Source organism: Populus nigra, chromosome 4, assembly GCF_951802175.1.
Source record: "Populus nigra chromosome 4, ddPopNigr1.1, whole genome shotgun sequence".
Taxonomy (NCBI): Eukaryota; Viridiplantae; Streptophyta; class Magnoliopsida; order Malpighiales; family Salicaceae; genus Populus; species Populus nigra.
In genome coordinates, this window is record NC_084855.1 from 19,849,869 (window position 1) to 19,869,612 (window position 19,744).

Below are 19,744 nucleotides of genomic sequence, written 5' to 3' on the forward strand. Positions count from 1 at the left end.
AAAATTTGGAACTATTGATTTGATGACTAATTGTTGAGTGGGTGGCCACATCTTGACTTGGTGACAATCCTTATCTTCTTGTCTGAACAAAAGGTCATTGATAACGTCAGAATTTGAACAGACTTAAATCATGAAAGTTCTAGGACATTGTCTCAGCTTTTCAGGAAAAAACATTGATGTCATTTGGACTTCTAGAACTCGAGATATGGGCTGAACACTGAATAGTGTCTAGGCTGTAGGACAGATTCAGACTTCTCCATTGTTGCTACAATTTGGACTTGAAAACGGCCTTTTTAAATCTTGGACTCTGCATAAAAGTTTTAGGCCTATATCTTAGCTTTCCATCCATATAAAGGAGACCTAAATCTAAGATCTACAGCTCCAGTTATGACCCGATGACCGAATAATGTTCCAGTTTGAACTGAACCAGCATCTTTTTTCTAAGTTTGGCCCTCTCTTTGTCCTTTCAATTTCAGTACTTAAACTCATTAATCAATCCTTTTATTTATGTGATAGGCTTGTATTTAAGATGAACATTTACCATAAATTAAAGGTATCTTATGGTATCAGACTTGTTATTATAAAACATGCTTTAGTTAAGGAGTTATTGATACTTCAAGTGCAAAATGATGATATAAAACCTTGATAAAAATGCACTTTTAAGTACTAATCAGGGAACATGAGGATATGGTACAACAACCTGAAGCCAAGGTCTATCATGAGCTTTTAGGACCTGCATGCTAAACTAATAACACGTTTTACCATCAGCATTCCCACGAAAAAAAGCTCTACAAAACTATTTGGGGTTACCTAAGGTGAGAAGGAGTCCACCTGAACATATCTGAGGAGATTTAATGAAGAAATGATTCAGGTGCAAGACCTGTTAGAACCCATAGCCTGTGAGGCTTTGATCAAGGGGGTTAGAAGTGAAGAGTTATGGAAACAACTCCACCTGCTACAGGACAGAACTCTCTTAAGGGTCACATAGATGATTAAGAGCCACATAAAAGTGGAGGAAGCTCTGGCTACTCGTAGAAGCTCTTATCAGATCCATAGAGAAGGGGTCAAAGTTGAACCACAAGATGTTGAAAAGAAAAGGCCCTCTAAGAAATATCCTAGTAGGCCCGAAAAGGTTTACACTCCTGTAAACACCAGCTACATGGAGATCTACACAGCCTTGAAGGGTTAAAACCTGCTTCAGTATCCCCCTTCCTTAAAGCTTAATCCCAGCCTCAAGTTCTCCAAGAAGTACTGCCAGTTCCATAGAGAGAAGGGACACAACACTAAGGACTGTTATACTCTTAAGAAAAAAATGGACAGACTTTTAACACAGGGATACCTCAGACAATTCCTATAAAAGGATTCACCTCTAAAAGGAAAGAGAGGTGAAGCGAGACAACAGAGATCAACACTCTCAGAGGTCCTTGTCATATTGGGGGGCTCATCAACCAGAATAGGCGGTAATATCAATAAGAGGATGAGGTTGGGAGACTAAGTTCTAATTACAATAGGCCAAGAAAATTCTTGTTACGAACCCATCACCTTTACCCCTACTGATGGACAAGGGATTAAACACCCATATGAAGATGCCTTGGTGATTTTCACAGTAATAGAGGGTCACAGGGTCAATAGAATCCTAATGGATGATGGTTGCTCAATAAACATCATATCAGTAGGAGTGATGACCAAGATAGGCATAGACGCCTCCAAAATGACTCTAGTGCTAACACCCCTCATCGGGATAAAAGGATCAACAGTGCCTGTGAAGGGGGCAGTAAAGTGGACTGTTACTATAAGGACTGCACCTTATTATGTGACTATCTAAGAGACCTTTATGTTCATTAACACTCATCTCCTATACAACACCATCATCAGGAGGCCATTGCTTCACTAGATCAGTGCAGTGGTCAGCACCAAGTATTTGACCATGAAGTTCCCAACTGTTAAAGGGGTAGATGCAGTTAAGGGGAACTAGGAAGTCTCAAAAGAGTGTGCAAACACCTATCTAAAGAGCAAGAATGCCCTACTGGTTGATCACTCCGAAACCTTCGGTAAGAAACCAGAGGTTAGAACAAAGGCAATTGAAGAACTAGTTGAAGTCTATTTGGGCCCTATAAAAAAAGTAGAGGAAAGCTAGCTCCAAAGTGGGATGGTCCCTTCATGGTGACACGGGTGATCAGAGCTAACACCTATCACCTACAAGATCTACAAGGCTCTAACCTTCTTCACGATGACATTCAGACCACCTTAAGCTATATCATTGTTGAATTCATTAATAAAGAATGCATATCTATATCATTTGTATTCTTACTTATTTTACATTCCTTTCTCAAAAATACTTCATATCGACCCAAACAGGGTTACAAACCCCTGTGACATCCGAGGCCCACTTCTCTAAGATGGTAGTGAAGTCCCAAGTGAGCATCAACCTCTACTGTCACCAATCAGGGTTACACACCCCTATGGCGTCTGGGACCCACTTCTCCAAGGCAGTAGTAGGGGATCAATACTTCACTCTTCAGAGCGGCTCCCTTTTTTTTGTCTAGCCTTTTCAATTGGAAGTAAGAGCAATAAAGCGACCTTATCAGGTCCATCTTGTCTGTCCAAACAGGTTACATACCCATATATGCAGTCTAGGACCCATATCTCTTTTAGGCAGCATAAAACCTGTCTCTATAGCATTCAAGAGTGTTAGGGCGGCCTTATCAGGCTCACCCCGTCTATCCAACTCGGGTTACATACCCTCTTTACAATCTCAGACCCGCATCCCTTCTGGATAGCATGGGTACCAGCCTCTATAACATCAAGAAGCGCTGGAACCAGCCCTCTTACAACAATACCTCCTACTAGTCTAAACAGGGTTACAGACCCCTATGGCATTTAAGACCCACTTCTCCAGGACAGTAATGAGTGCCCAATGCTCCTCTAAGATGGATGATGGAACCAGTATTTCCATGACAATACCTCATACTAGTCCAAATTGGGTTACACACCCCTATGGCGTCTAGGACTCACTACTCTAGGATAGTGGAGTCTCAAGAGCTCTCGACTCATTAGGAGAGTCCTTATTAGCATCCCTAACTTCTAAGGGTCCAGACTGAGAAACCTCCTCATGAGAACCCGCGGGAGTATCCATTGTTGCCTCGACTGGGGAAGACCCTAAGTTCTAATAAGCAAGAGAAGGACTTTTAGGCTTGGGAATCTCCTCCTGAACCGCTTCAACTCCCAAGTTAGTAGAGGATACCTCCTCAGCTTCTTGCCTAAGAGGAATCCTTTGAGTATTTTCCTCCTCAGCTTTGTTCATCTCAGCTGCTCATCGAGAAAGAGTCTGTTGAACAACTCCAATCTCCTTAGTCAATTCGAACATTTAAGCCTTACTTGCTTCACTAACAAGATTGCTCATATACATGGATGCTTTCATCTTGATAGAAACATGGAGAGAGGGGACTTTAAAGGAGCTCTAGATCGTTTCCACCAAGGCCTTAAAAGGGGAAGCTCTGAAACCTCCACACCCTAATGGGGAAGAGAAGTTAAAAGAAAAGTCCTTTAAGGAAGGACTGAGAACACACATTGAAGACTCAACAATGTACTCCCTGGGAACACCATCCCTGCTAGTAAGACCCTAATAGGGGAAGTGTAAAAGACATCCTGATCAGGATTACAACTCAACTGAGGTTAGTCAAAAAAAATTTTGGTCCTAAGTCTCCCTATTTTTCCAAAAAAATGAGCAAACTTGGGGGGCTACTGATTGGTTATGGTTTTCTAAAAACCTCCCCTATTTAAAGGTTATCACATGAAAGTCATAGCCCAAAATGGGGTTATGTTTTCTCCACGCTTAACCCAGGACACGTCCGCGCCTAAACCTGTGATGGGCCAGGATGCGCCCACGCCTAACACCATGTTGGGTCAGGGATGCGTCTGCGTCCAACTTCATATTGGGCCATGGTGCGTCCATGCCAGACCATTCTTGGGTACAGTCACAAGCTGAACCCAACTCCCCTTGGGTTCAGCGTACGAACTAAACCTAACTCCTCTTAGGTTAAGCATATAGCTAAAAGGTAACTCCATAATGAGCCTCTCATACTCCAGGCCTAGGCTAGTAATTATGATACCCAGCACATCCCATTAATTACGAACAAGCAGTCTATGCTTATATTAATTAGATGTAATGGCACGAGCAGTAGAATAATATTATTTTACTATTGCGAGATTACATCTCTACCCCTCCTATGCTGTATGAAGCAAGTCAAGTAAGGTAATGAAAAAGAAAGCTTGAGTGCATAGAAAAAAGGTTCGAAACCTTATGCTCTTAAACATAAACACAATCCTTCTTCTTCTTCTCTAACTTTTACATTTTCTTCTCCTTCTTATTCTCTATCTTCATAAAAGCTTATTAATAACTTCATTAATGTCTTTTTGTTACATAAAAAATACCTCGTACTGACTTGATCTTCAAAGGGTCCCCCGTCAACACCCCTAGGGGTCTCTAAGGGACATTGTGCAGGTATTCACTAAAGAGAAGATTTATAACCTCTGGAGAAATCCATTAAAGAAGAATTCAATGTAGTCTGGAAGTGAAGGTCGTAGAGCATAATATTGTTCTTCTTAACCCGTTAATTTTTTGTACAAATTTCCCTATAAAAACCTCACTTCCTTTGCTACTTACCCTATCTCGCCAAGATTTAAAAAGAAGGAGAAGAAGTGAAGAGAAAAATTTTAACCCTTTTCCCTCTCCTTGAACCCGTCGGCCAACTTATAAGGAATGAGAGAAATTGATTTCTTCGTAATTACAAAACTATTACTCATTTATTTTTTTAACAAGAGTAGTTTATGTAAAGCTCCTCGCCGTGGAAAAATCCTTCGTACATGGCTTTATTTATGTTTAATGGAGGATTAATAATAATCTTTTAGAGCATTTTACCTTTAATCATGATAAATTTTTTTTGGAATATTCACTAATTTTAATTTTAAAAAATTATATAGTTAAACATGTGGTTTATATTGACTGTTGATATTATTCATGCGCAAATTTGCACATTTATTTATTTTGAATTCTATTCAAAATTTATGAGAATTTTCATCTTAATTCATGAAAAAAATAATTAAAATAATATTTTATCCAGTTGGAATTTATTTAATTTATTATGTGGTTTACAATAATTGACATGATTATATAATTATATTTAATTTAAAAAAGTAATAGCTTTTGTGTTCTCTTCTGTTGAATTTTCATGAATAGTTTGTTTCGTGTTGTCGCTTATGAATTTGTATAAATTCCTTATTTTCTAGGATTATTTAGTGGTTTTTTTTTTTAGTTAATTTTAAGCATCACAATTTGCAGTGCCAGGATGCTAATTTAGTGTCTCTTATGATTCGAAGGGAAATTGTATTCCCACAATTCTCTTGATGATGCAGGATAGACTGTACTCACAAGGAGATCTAAAGGTATCGATTACAAAACCACTTAACGTTCAAACAGTTGGGATTTTTATGCTCACACTTCAATATTGAATGAATTGTCTTACATTTGATTTTGGTTGGTTTTCCAGGCAGAAGGGGTTTTCCGTTTAAACCCAGAAAATAGCCAAGAGAAGCATGCAAGGGACCAGCTGAACAGGGGGATTGTGCCTGATGATACATCTGTCCATTGTTTAGCAGGCCTTATAAAAGCCTGGTTTAGGGAGCTTCTTTCTGGGGTGCTGCATGGGCTTTCTCCTGAACAGATTCTGCAATGCAACACGAGGAAGAACCTGTTGAGCCTGTGAAGCAGTTAAAGCCTCCTGAGGCTGCATTGCTCAATTGGGCTGTTGGTCTTATGGCTGATATAATTGAGGAAGAAGATTCCAATAAAAAGACTGCTGGGAATATTGCAATGGACTATGCTCCAAACATGACTCGGGTATATTTCCATTACTTCTTAGCATATGCAAGTTGCTTTTCTTTACAATGAAATGAAGGCACTTCTGCTAAAAGCGAGAAATATAATGTAGCCTTGCATGTTCGCTTGATGGTACACTCAGTGTATTAATCTCGTTTATTACTGTGTTTCTAAATTTGATTGAAGATTTTTCCCCTTTTCAGATGTCTGATCCATTCACAGCATTGATGCATGCTGTGCAACTAAACCTTAATCACAAAAACGGCGCGAGAGCATGAAGAGACTGCGACTGGAGGATATTTACCCGTGTCATCTCATTCATCTGGTCAGCAAACTGATGAGGAATTTGACAGTCAACTCGAGATGGGTCAGCTGTCAGTTGAGATAGGGACCGTAAGACTATGATGATCGTGCCCATTACAGCCCTGGCAGCGAAGAAGAAGATAGTGACAATGACGTTGAGTCGTTAAGTGAGGTAGAAGAATGCATCTTGAGGCAGTTGGATGGGGATAAAAATTGCACTGCATGGTTGTGGAGCAACCAGCTTGCGGCCTACCAAAAGACTTCGCGGGTGCTACAAGTTTTTCTAAGGGTAAGTGAGAAAATTGTAGGACAAAGATTGACATTATAAGTCAATCAAAAGGATGCGAAGAAGGCACTAATGACGATGTGCTGATGATTGACAAATTAGAGGAGTCCGTTTTGACTAAGCAATCATCTGGGTCTCTACTGAATTATTTTGATCGAAGTGTCCCCAACATGCTTCGGAAAATGCTTTGTTTGCAGATTTTGACTTGCTCTTTCCCATCATGGTTGCTTCTGTAAATTAATACTGCATTAATTCTGCATGCTTTGCTTGCACTAGGCTAGGGAGTGTCCAGTTGTGATGGAGTGTTAATTAAGAGTGATGATTCTATTGGGTTCCGAAATCAATACATATGGCAGAAATTATAAATTTAAGGTAATATTCAAGAGTTTTTAGGATCCCTATTAGATAAATCTAGAATAGTTTAAGGATTTATTATTTAAAAATCTTATTTTCTCTAACTTTGAATAATTCTATAAAAGTTAGGTTGTTACAAATCACAAGGCGTCCATTTGTCCGATCTCCAACAGTATTTATAGTGAATTTTAAAAACCCTACAAATGATTAAATATATATTTGCCCCTTAAATAATATCAATATATTATTTAAGGATAATTTTATAAATTTAATCAATCAAGTCCCGACTTGATTATTCTAATACTAGAACTATAATCTCTGAATTAAATACATTCTAGTGTTTAATTTCTAAAATTATTTTTAATCAAGTCACACTTGATTAATTATCCTAATTTAATTTATGACTAATGGTTTTTAAATTATTTTCAATCAGTTTAATTTCAAAAATTATTTTCATTCAAGTCACACAGTTGCCTCGCCAACTAGCGGCGTACTGACCTGTGCACTAAGCCAGGCACAATAACGGCTGACGCTCCTGCTGGTGAAGGCGTAACGACCATAAACCCTTTTTTTAATCACTAGAATCTAGGAATAAAATCCAAATTCCAGCTAGATCTGATCTGATTGGATGAGAACGGTGACCGATCATTTTTTTAATTTTTGCACACAAAATTAATTCCTAATTAACACCAATAACAATAAAAACATGCAATCAAACAACCGTAATTATTCTAACGAAGGCTCTGCTACCACTGTTGGGTTCCCGAAATCCATACACGCTTCGGAAACGATAAATTTTAGTTAATATTCGGGAGTCCCTAGGATCCCGTTAGATAGATTTAGAGTTGGTTAGGGATTTATTACCTGAAGATCTGATCTTTTTCAGTTTTGAATAATTCTTTAAAGGTTAAGTTATTACAAATCACAAGTCATTCAATTTTCTGACCTCTAACGGTAATCCACGCGAATCACCAATGATAAATCTTCTAAATCTCTATTTAGGAGAAAGGGAATTACTATGCCAAGAGTGTTGGCTCTTTATTTTATGACTTACATAGTTTTTTTTGTCTAATAAACAACCTCCTAAAAAATAAGAAGTGTAACTTTATATTCATAATGAATCTTAAAACCCCTATAAATGGAAAAATATATATTTGCCCCTTAAATAATATCCATATATTATTTAAGAATAATTTTTGAAATTTAATCAATCAAGTCCCTACTTGATTATTCTAAAACTAGAATTATAATCCCTAAATTAAATATATTCTAGTTCTTAATTTCTAAAATTATTTTCAATCAAGTCACACATTATTAATTATCTTAGTTTAATTTCTGTATAATGGTTCTTAATGCGTGTGACCTATCAAGTTCTTAATATGTTGGCCCAGATATAAATTATAACTCTAAACAAATAGAATTAAATAAATTAAACAATTTAATTTATTATCAATTCAATAATTAATTAATTAATATTTGAAGATCAAGTGCATCATCTAACAACTTGTTATGACCCTCTAAATATTAAAAAAGTCATAAGTGGTTTGACTTAACCTTTCAATGACTGGTTTCTTAGTGTAATTATTATCACTTTATCAATAATATTTTGATTTATGTATTTTAGCATAGAGTATGTCTGTCATGTCAAATTATATTTATTCACAACATTATAATCATTGATCTTTTTAATAAGATTTAAAACTCTTTTCAAATCTTATTCCACCTTGTGCAATGATTTAACAATCAATACAATTTGAGAACATGTGGATTATTGACCCTAATTCATCTAGGGTAATAAATCCTCTCTTGATCACTCAAATATCTTTATATAATTTATGTTATATCCAATATTTGTCCATTTGATACATTTACCAAGATAATATGTAATAGGATCAAAACATAACACTTTATGTATAAGATAACTTAGTGATCTCAAATCTAAGAATCACTTACACAACCGTCACGTGAGCTTTTCCATTAACACAAGTGATATCTCTATATGAAATTCTCATGCAGGTCAGTTCAGTGTACATGTCTTATGACAAGCACTTACATATTAGTTCTATGTATCATTTATACATTAGTTTATGAGAACAAAGGTTTCATTTTATTAAAAAAATATATATAATATGTACCAGTCTTAACAGATGTAATAGATGTTTAATATTTAAGAGGACATTGACCAAGAACATTTCAGGAATAATATTTTAATGCAATAAAATTTTCATAATTATAACTTTATAATTTTTTTTCAAAGTATTTTTGTTCTCTAAACTTTATCTTTACTCTAGATTTATAAATAAAATATTAGATTCATTAATATAATATTATATGAATATTAAAAATAAATTAAATTTTTATTAATAATAAATATATATTTATATAAATATAATAATATCATCATATACAATCAATTGATTGATTATAGACATATTAAACAAATTAATTGACTAAGGCATGTTAAACTAATAGATTCAGCTTCGGGCTCTGTAAGTTTCAACACATCGCTGAAAACTTTACATATATGTTTCATCGGAATGTATGTCTAACATCGGCAGTTTAGGCCCCAATGTAATCCGTTCCCCATGTCTAATTCCTTGTCCTCTGTCCTCTGTCCAACAGAAACAAAAACCTGATTCTGAGTTCACTGTAGGGCCGTTCACTTGTTATATACGGGTGCTTACTTTGCTTAACAAATGTTCATTTATGATGAAGTTTACAACTAATTTGGAGCTCTAGCTGAGTGCTTTATTGTGTGAAGTTTGAGTTTCTGAAAATTCTCGTGTTAGATGCATAGGATTTCTTGATTACTTGAGTTCGTTGTCTTTTGCTCCTTCACACACTTCCAAATTTATGGTTTCATGTGGTTTGCCTGGCAATCAAATGTTTTGATCATCAGAAATCAAACAATAAAGCTCTCCCCTAATCATCCATTATTATGAGAAAGCTTGGAAGATTATACAGCTCACAACATCACTAAGGATTTACCAAAAGAATTTTCTTTTAAGGAAAAAAAAAATAGTTGTTGGTTGCATATCATCTGTACAATTGTTATCTCTTGGACAAATATACATAACGCGTTTAACCTCTCTCCTCTCTTTCTCAAAACGGGGAAAATTCATAAACCAGGAAAAAAAGAAGAAAAAAATACAGAAGAAACCCAGTAAAACCATTGACACAAATTGAAGGTCAAGATGGTATGGAACATGAGTTAGAAAGAGAAATAAAAATAATCCTGCGGACTTCAGTTACGATGCCAAGCAAGCCTCCCAAAACAACCTGTTCTCCTCCTTCTCATTCATTGACTCGGTGGCTGAATCCACTGAAACACATGATTTTTGCTTCACTGGTAACCCAGCATGTCCATGATCAACCCGTGATTGATAAACATGAACTCCCTTTTCCTGCTGCTGCTTCTCCTCCTCCTCCTCCTCCTCCTCCTGCTGCTGCTGCTGCTGCTCTTCATCAACCACATTATAATTAACATGATATTCTTCAACCTCACTGTAGACACCATTAACACAAGAATGGTATGATGTATCACAGCTACATGACTCTGCATCACCATCATCATCATCAACAAGATCTATGATGGTCATGTTGGGATCAGAATCAACCTCAGAATCACCTGTAGCTTCCACTAGCAAGAAAGAAGAAACATCAACAGATTTCTTCATTCTCTCCATTTCTTTGTCACACAAAAAAAAGAAGCAATTAATGTTTTGATAGTTTGTGACTTTGGTTAGAAGATTTCCTCCTCTAGGACAAAGCCCAAGTATTTGAAGTACTAAAGAAAATAATTAATGTTGGGTCGTCTTGTAATTTGCTGCGTTTGAACTTTGAATAGAAAGAACATAAGTTTTCTTTTTCTTGTTTAGGTCAAGCCAATTAAATTAATAGAAGGGAAAGGCGGAAAGCCATGAAAGAGATTGAAGTGAAATGACGCAAACAACCATCAACCATGTGACTAATCTTCTAGAAGGTATCATACATGGTAGGGCAGGGCACACAATTTATAATCATCATCAACACCTCCTAGTGTTTAGACTTTAGACACCCTTTCCTTTTCTTTTTCTTTTTCTTTTTTGATACAGGAGTAGGTTAATTTGTGGAGTGCTATTTTTGTTCTTTTATCTTTTTTATTTGCAGAGAAAAGAAAACATTGATACGTAAAAAAAAAAAAACATTAGTGATTTGTGTGTGTATAATATTTTTGCTTAAAAGCTTATGATTAAAAGGTCTAGAGGTAGAATAATAACCTAACATATTTAAACTTGGGTACAGCTACGCGTTGAGCTCAAATACATGTGAGTCTGGTAAGATATTAGACTCAATACCTTTGGGTTGAGCTACATGTCGAGCCTAAGTACATGTGGTTCTAATAAAATGCCAGATCCAACATCCTTCGGTTCAGCTATGCGCCGAGCCCAAATGCATATAGGTCTAGCGAGGTACTAGACCCAACATCCTTGGGTTCAGCTACAAGAGGAGCCCAATTACATGTGGATCTAATGGGATGTCAAACTCAACATCTTTAAGTTTAGCTATATGTTAAGCCCAAATGCATGTGGATCTAGAAAGATATCAGATGCAATATTCTTGAGTTCAGTGACGTGTTGAACTCAAATGCATAGGAGTCTCATAAGATATCAAATCCAATGGTCTTGAGTTTAACTACGTGCTGAGCCCAAGTATATGTGGGTTTTGCGAGATGTCAAACTCAACACCCTTAGGTTCAGCTATGCACTAAGCCCAAGTATATATGGATTTGGCGAGGTGCTAGACCCAACATCCTTGGGTTCAGCTACGTCCTAAGCCAATGTACATATAGGTTTAATGAGATGTCAAACCCAACACTCTTACGTGTTGAGCCTAATTACACGAGGGGCTCACGAGGTGCCAGACTTATCATGTTGAGCACATGTACATGTAGATTTGACGAGATGCCAAACCTAACACCTTTGGGTTAAGCTAAAAGTTAAACCCAACTACTTACGGGTATGGCAAGGTACTAGACCTAACATCCGTAGCTGAGCTCAAATACATATGAGTTTAGAAAGATGTCAAACCCAATATTTTTTGATTCAGCTATATGTTGAGCCCAAATCCACGTAAGTGTGAAGAGATGTCATACTCAGTGTCATTGGGCTTGGAATCATTACATCTCCAAATACATAAAAAGTTAATAATATTTTAAGGTCTCATATTAGGTCACAACGATTTGTTTGTTTATTTTTATGTCTTTTAACATAAAATATTAAAGGTTAAGAATGATAATCTCCTTACATCCCTAAGTACATAAAAGTCTTCTAAGGACCTATTTCATCAACATTAACATTGTGTAAGAGATATATATATCACTCATTAATAGTGTGTAAGTGATATCTATATTCCTAATTAATGTATCAGGAGGAGATGACATTCCAACATTTTCATTCAAGCAACATGATAAAGTTTAGAGGCTATGCATACTCATGAACCACCCATGTAAAAAGTTCTATTTTCTTTTACTCTTCTTTAAGCATTCATATGTTTATTTTTAGAGAATTCATCATATATAACTAAGAACAAACATTCTTATTATTAGAATTTATAGCTCATTCTCTCATTTATTGTGATCTCTTATTAAAAGTGATCGACTTTATCATCAAAATGTTTCTAAATGCCACCAAAAAGGACTATTTTGTAGGTGTCAAGTCTTCTATCATAAATCATCAATTTTTTGAATTCTGGAGAAGGTAATATTGACGTGAATATGTTATCATCCTCTACCCAAACACTAAAATAATCTTCATTCCTAAGCATATTGGATTTTGGAACATTATCAATTGGTATTGTTTGTGGGAAGCTAATCAAAAAGTTATCAACTAGTTTTTGACATCACTAATTGCTATTAATGGCAATAAATTAAGATACTCCTAGGATGGAACGTGTCATAGACCTCCATACAAATGCTAGCACGTCTGCTCCATCAGAGTTTCAATAACTCATTAATTAGGAGTAAGCCTTTACCCAAGTAATGTTGGCATCCCAAGAGCAATATAAGGCCTTGTCTCCTCAGCAAGTTGTAGCACATAAGGTAGCTCTCTTAGTCATAACCTCTCAACCACAAGCAGTCCCCTTTGCTAGGAGTCAATTGTATTATCTAGAGAAGGCTGAGCAAAATAACTTGGAAAGTTTTCCTCCTCAATGATCTCTTAATCTCTTTAGAGATCGTTTTAGTAGACATGAAACTCTTCCAATACACAATAACTTTATATCTGATCCTTCTAGCCACCGTGGGACTAAAGTTAACTATCAATCTTTCTATTCCATGCTAGAATCATCCAGCTCCCGGAGCCAATTCCATAAAAGTCAAGAAAGAGTATGGCTGGTAAATACATCCAAGATGAAGCTTATAATCCTCATGAGATAAAAGTATTATCTTTATCTAAGTGAATCTTATACACCTTTATCCTTAAGGAGTGCATCTTCACCAAGATGACTTTAGACAACTATGATGGTCGCATCTATCAACAAGAACATGTCTAAAACATATATAACAACCTTAAGTTGGTCATCCAAAATAGTGATGTTATGTGCAAGATCTTCCCTACGACCTTCAAAAGGTCAGTACAAGCCTGGTATAACAACCTAGGGATGGGCTCTATCATGGGTTTTAATGACCTATGTGCTAAACTTACGCTATGATTTAGCACCAATATACTCGTCATGAGGAGCTCTAAAAAACTCTTTGGCATTACTCAATCAAGAGGGAAATTCACCAAGGCATACTTAAAGAGGTTCAACGAAGAAATGCACAAGGTAGAGAAATTGATTGAGTTGATAGCTTTAAAGGCTTTGATAAGTGGAGTGAGAGAATGTTCTCTATGGAAAGATTTGTATGCTCTACCAGAAAGAAGTTTTTTTAAGGTAAAGAAAGTTATGAAGAATCACATACAGGTGGAAAAAGCCAGTATGTTGAGGCATAGGCCTCCTTGTTTCTACCAAGAGGTTGAAGATGAGAAACCTTTCAAACACAATTGTTAATCCAGTAGAGATAATAATTCAAAGAAATGTCAGAAAATTCCAGTAAAAGATCACATACAATACCCCGATAAGAGACATATGACTCCTCTAAATGCCAACCTTATAAAGTATTTACAGTCATTAAGGGAAAAGACTTTATTCAGTATCCACCCCTTTTATGGTGTCACCTTCACAAACACGCACCTCCAAAACATTTTGCTTGTTCCACAAGAATAAAGGACATGATATGGAAGATTGTTTTATATTAAAGAAAGAAATTGAAAAACTGATAGCTAATGGTTATTTAACAAAATTGATTAAAGGGCATGCGCACATATAATATGATAGAGAAGAGCTCAACCAACCTGTCTAAGCCCTATCTAAAATCAATGTGATTCTAGGGGGCACTTCAGCTAAGAGAGATACTTCTAATGGCAAGAAGAAGTATGGAAAATAGATCCTCATAATGGCTTATTAACAGAACCCATGGCACAAGCCTATAACTTTTACTCTAGAAAATAGGGAGGAAGTGACTTACCCCTATAAGGACACATTTGTAACTTCCACAGTTCTTTCTAATCATCAAATCCACAAGGTGTTAGTAGATGATGGGAGCTCAGTTAACATCTTGTCCAGAGATGTGATGTCCCAAATAGGGATAAATCCCTCAAGAATGACTCTTATAAAAACCCTTTTGATTGGAATTGATGAATCAAGAGTGTTAATAAATGGTGTCTTAGAGATCCCAATCATAATAGGCACGTACCTTAAATGGCTTACCTTTCAACCAACCTTTATATTATCTTGGCATGCACGATGTCGAACGTTGAGTTTTACTTTTGGATTGAGAGGGTTTTGGATGTGTTGGGATAAATCATAAAATTATGATTTAAAAAGTTTAGAAGTCGTCACCTAGTATTATGATCATTAGAAAACCTATTGACCTACAAGATTCTGGGTGGGGGGATTAGTTATGCACGAGAAAGATGCATCACCCTCAATACACCCTACCTATGATAAGTTGTATTGTTGATTAAGTGTGTTCTTTCTAACTGTATTTCTATTTGTTAGTTTGTCTAAGGTTTAAGATAGATCCCCCTCAATAAGAAAGTATCTCCTTAATCAGAGTAAAACCTATTTACTCTAAAGCCTAAAATTTAAATGTTATATTTATTTATACTCTGTATTTTTTTAACCTAGGGATATACTTTACAATGTAATTTATATCCTCAAATATTAAAGTCTACAGTTGATTCCTAATATTTTATTTTTATCCATTCATTTAATTTAATATCGAGAATATGCATTACATTATAAAATTCATACCCCAAATATTAATTAAACAAATTAGTTTTATGGTGTTTTTCAGTTTCTAAATAAGGAATTTTTGTATTTTTTAAATTTTAAAGAAAAGCTGATATTTTTAATATTAGGTCAATATCTTACAATGTAAGTTTACAGCTCTGATATTAAGTAAAATGGTTGGAAAAACATGTGAGGAAACCATAAATAATGTTGAAATGGTTCTTGAATTTTATTTTTTTTTCATAATTTTTGCAAATCATGTGAGTATAGCGAGGTGCTAGACCCATATCCTTTGGTTCAGTTATGTACTGAGCTTAAATGCTCGTGGATATGGCAAGAAGTTAGATCCAAAATCTTTGAGTTCAGTTACGTGCTTAAACCAAGTACATGTGGGTCTGACAAGATGTTAAACCAACATCTTTTTATTTAGTTATACGCTAAGATGAAATGTATATGAGTCTGGTGAGGCATCAAATGATTATTAGGTTCATGATCAGGGGGAAAGGCAAAAAGATTTGCAGATATGTTAATTAACACACAGGCACTAGTCTTTTTGAGTTATAAAATCAACTTAAAAAATTTTAAATAAGCCTATAGTTAGCGGAATTTGGAGTTGATAATTGATATATTGTATGCTATGCCAGTGTCAAAATCTTATTAGAGGAAATGGAATGCTAAAAATAGAAAAGAAACTAGCCAACTTAATTTAATATTTCTATATAGATTAAACAAATTTAAATAAGAGATTGGAATATTTTTCTTTATATGAGCAACCATTCAACTACGATGTGATAAAAAAATAAAAAATAAAAGGAGAAAGACTAGCTATTTTTTTTGGCTTGTACAATTGAAGGACCATGAAAGTCAAGATAGTACCATTTTTGCAATGTTTTTGAAACGTAGAAGAAAATCAAGGGTGGTTGAGTGTTCAAACGCAAGAAAAAGGGTTGCCTTGTCTAAAAATGGAAAAGACAAAAATTATAATTCAGTCTCTATACTCTTAACATTCTTTAGGTTAGTCCTTTTTCATTTTGAAAGTCATAAATTAGTCCCTTAACTAAAGGTGACTATTGATTCTTTCTAGAATATACAAATTACCCTTTTTAAATGCTTTTCTATGTGAGATTGCAGATTTTATTATAAATGAAGGATATATTAAGGGAAAAAAGATGCAATTGTCTTGAAAGTAAACAAATATGCAATTTAAAGATGGAATATGATTTTTGTAAAGTAAAGGGGCTAATTAATTATTTTATTAAAATTACAGGATCAAATAGTAATATACTGTATGCGTGGGCTATTCCACAAAAAGGATAAACCAAGGCGTACGCCTACAAGCTTCCCTTTGTGGAACTGCAGCGGTAACCCATCTCTTTAGTAACTTGGAGCTATTGTGCACGGCAATCATATGGGCTCCACTCAATCATATGGGCTCCACTCCACTGCTCTCCTCTCCTGGTAATTTTACAGTGATTACCGTATTAATTATTATTTAAAAAATATATATAACTATAATAGAGAAATTTTGGGTTTATATATCCGGTTTTTTTTGTCATGGATTTATATTCTTTCTTTTCTTTATATTTTTTTAAATAACCAATAACTAATAAACTTATAAAATACCACTAATTACTATAATACAAGTCAAATAAAATTTCCCCTCCCCTTAATTTTAGCCCTCACCTTAAGTAGATAAATAACATGTTTAGGAGTGTGGTTGCAGTTATTTTTTAAAGTGTTTTTCGTGCTGAAATTCATCAAAATAATTTATTTTATTTTTAAAAAAATTATTTTTATGATCAGCTCATCAAAACGATTCAAAACATATAAAAAAAATAATTTTTAACAAAAAAAATAATTTTTTTAAAAATATAATTTACATCGTATTTCTAAACGGTGTTAAAGTCACAATAATTAACAACTTGTTGCACTACTCCTAAGAAATTACCAGCAACAACACCTTAAAGGATACAACGGGCAAGTTTACAGGATTTGTGAAGTACAATGATGTTATTATCCTCATCTAGAAAAAATATATCAACATATATTAAAAAAAACATAATTTAGCTAAAAATGTACTTATCATTTTAATTTACTTCATGTGTATTATATATTCTTTTAAAACGACTTACCTTTCTTATCTACATTTTAATTACCCCTTCATTTTTTTTTTACTTTATAATTTTAAATTTTAAATTTATTATTTAAAAATTTTATTAAGAAAACTTAATTTTGAATGTATACATGTAGTATACATCTTTAAAATCATTTAAAAAAATTCGTTTTGATTTATACAAGAAAAATATTTTAACTATCCAATAAATAAAAAATCTAACAAGTAATTCTAACCCTATGGTATGGTCTAATGAACAAAAACACTAAGTTGTATATGAACTTGGACTAGAAAAATTATATACTATTGCATGCAAGATCACCAATTGACTCGTTTGAATAAATTAAAATAATAAATTAAAAATTAACCCATCACCAAACTTTTACATCTTACTATAAAAAAAAAGTGTGGATTCACCGGTCCAGCACTCAGTTGACTGTTTTGAATTACAGGTCAGATGGTCAACAATGTCAGCCTTGGTATTTGTAATTTATTACGCAATCATTCGTTGAAGATTTGGGACGTATTTGTAATTTATTTCTTCCTTCGCTCTTTCTGGGCAACTATTTTTACTTTTTAATTTAATAATTTCTGTTCTTTTGCATTGAGCCACTTATAATTGAATATTAAATTTTAGTTTTGTAAAAGTTAAAATAATTTTATTTATAAATAGTTATTTTTTTAATTTATTTTAAATACCAAAATTTATCTTGAAATGATTTTAATTAAATATATATTTATTTTTCAAAAACAGTAACTAAAATATTTTAATTTGTTTAAAAAAACACAGCATAAAAAAGTTAGGAGCAATGTCATTGAAAATGATCATTGGATTCCTCTAAATAATCAGCAATGTCTGTCAAGCACACACTTCTCGAGGAAATAAATGCATACAAATCCTTCAAACTGAAAATGACATAAAAGTTAGGAGCAAATTAAGCAAAGACAAAGTCTTAGTTGGTGCCTGGTGGTATACGGTGCCCCACATCATCTGAAATAATTGTGGGCGGCAGACTTGGATAAGAAAAACTATTAAAGCCAGTTTGATACTGACATTCCAGTTTTTATTTTAGAACGATATTTCAAAATATTTTTTTATCAAATTATCAAGTCCATGATTTTTTTAAAATTAAATTACATATTTCTATACAAAGATATTAAAATCATAAGAAAAAAAAACATTTAATGAATCATCAATTTTATAACTTTTTAGAAGAAATCTTTGAAAGAAAAAAACATTTTTGATTCATGAGGTATTTGTCAAATACATTATTAAACCAAAGAAATGTCTTAACATCTGACCCAATTTTGACTTAATTGGATTGACTTGAAATTTTTAATCCGACCATAAACTGAACTAAAGACACTGATTTGACCTGAAAACTAAACCAAAACCAAAACTAAAACTTAAGACGAATCAAACTTAATAAAACACAAAACACAAAAACCTTTGACCAAAAGCAGATTAAATGCAAAAAAAAAACAAAGGACAATTCAAAAACACAAAGAACATCCAAGGTAAACCCAACAACATGGATCCCAAATCAGATCGGATACAATCAAAACAAAGACATAGAGATGTTGGAAATCATGCAACGATCTCTAATCCAACATTTATTCACTTCCATTATCAAAGAATCAACACGATTTTGTCAAAATGAGTTTTGGTTTAAAATCGAAACCCTAGGATTAAAACCCTCTGAAACTTATTGATGTAAATAAACCCTAGATTATTTACTAGTCAAGTTTGTCAAATGGTTTAGTGCAAAGAATTGAATAAAAACTGGTTCAAATTATAAGGCCAAGACAATGTTCTTCCGAAGAACATGAAAAATATTGCTTTAGAACCCAAATATACCCATCATTATCAAACCTCAAAAATGGCTTTCTAGACTTATAAACATACTGTTTTTGATCCTCACAAATCACATTATCAATACCAATGTAAAAGTCATTAGAGACCACCTGAACATGGTAGAGGAGAAATATACCTTTTGATTGGATCCATTCTTACTCAATTTAGAGGTCTATAGCTCTACATTCATTCGTTTAAAAGTGTCAACTCGATCAGCTGAGAATCTCAAAATACAGTGATGATTGATTAGGGACAAGATGTTATTGAGTTCGTTGAAGAAAACATAATGTAAACATTTAATGGGGATAGCTGATCTTTGTAGAAAGAGTGTTTCTCGGTTGAATGATGATGGTTACAACCTCAGAGGTGGTCAGAGACGCCACATTCATTCACCTGAAAGTGTCTATTTAATCAGTCAAAACTGTCAAAGAAGAAGCTAACAAGTGGCCGAACGACGCGTTGTCTAGGTTAAACTCTAGAAATTAGGGTTTTTAATTTGGGATTTGAAAATTTTCACTTAATCATTGTTCTTCGAATTGCTTTTAATTGCACCCAAAGTTTCATGCAATTTCACTCCTACCAAACTCAATTATATACCCCAATGTTGGCCTTCTGTTTCATTTTAGTCTTTAGTTATGAAAC

General features: G+C 34.2%; 1 protein-coding gene and 1 pseudogene across 1 annotated transcript; one reads left to right on the forward strand and one right to left on the reverse strand.

The window, feature by feature from the left end:
* The first annotated feature begins 3,793 nt into the window (after positions 1-3,793).
* Positions 3,794-6,509, forward strand: LOC133691753 (rho GTPase-activating protein 2-like; annotated as a pseudogene).
* A 3,295-nt stretch (positions 6,510-9,804) lies between these two features.
* Positions 9,805-10,702, reverse strand: LOC133692885 (uncharacterized). Its single transcript, XM_062114053.1, has one exon. It carries the CDS (start codon positions 10,505-10,507, stop codon positions 10,070-10,072), a length of 438 nt encoding a protein of 145 aa, XP_061970037.1. The 5' UTR covers positions 10,508-10,702; the 3' UTR covers positions 9,805-10,069.
* Positions 10,703-19,744: the final 9,042 nt, after the last annotated feature.

What these genes read in the sequence shown, in the direction of transcription:
- LOC133692885 (XM_062114053.1), bottom strand. Translation starts at nt 10,507, where the DNA reads ATGGAGAGAATGAAGAAATCTGTTGATGTTTCTTCTTTCTTGCTAGTG.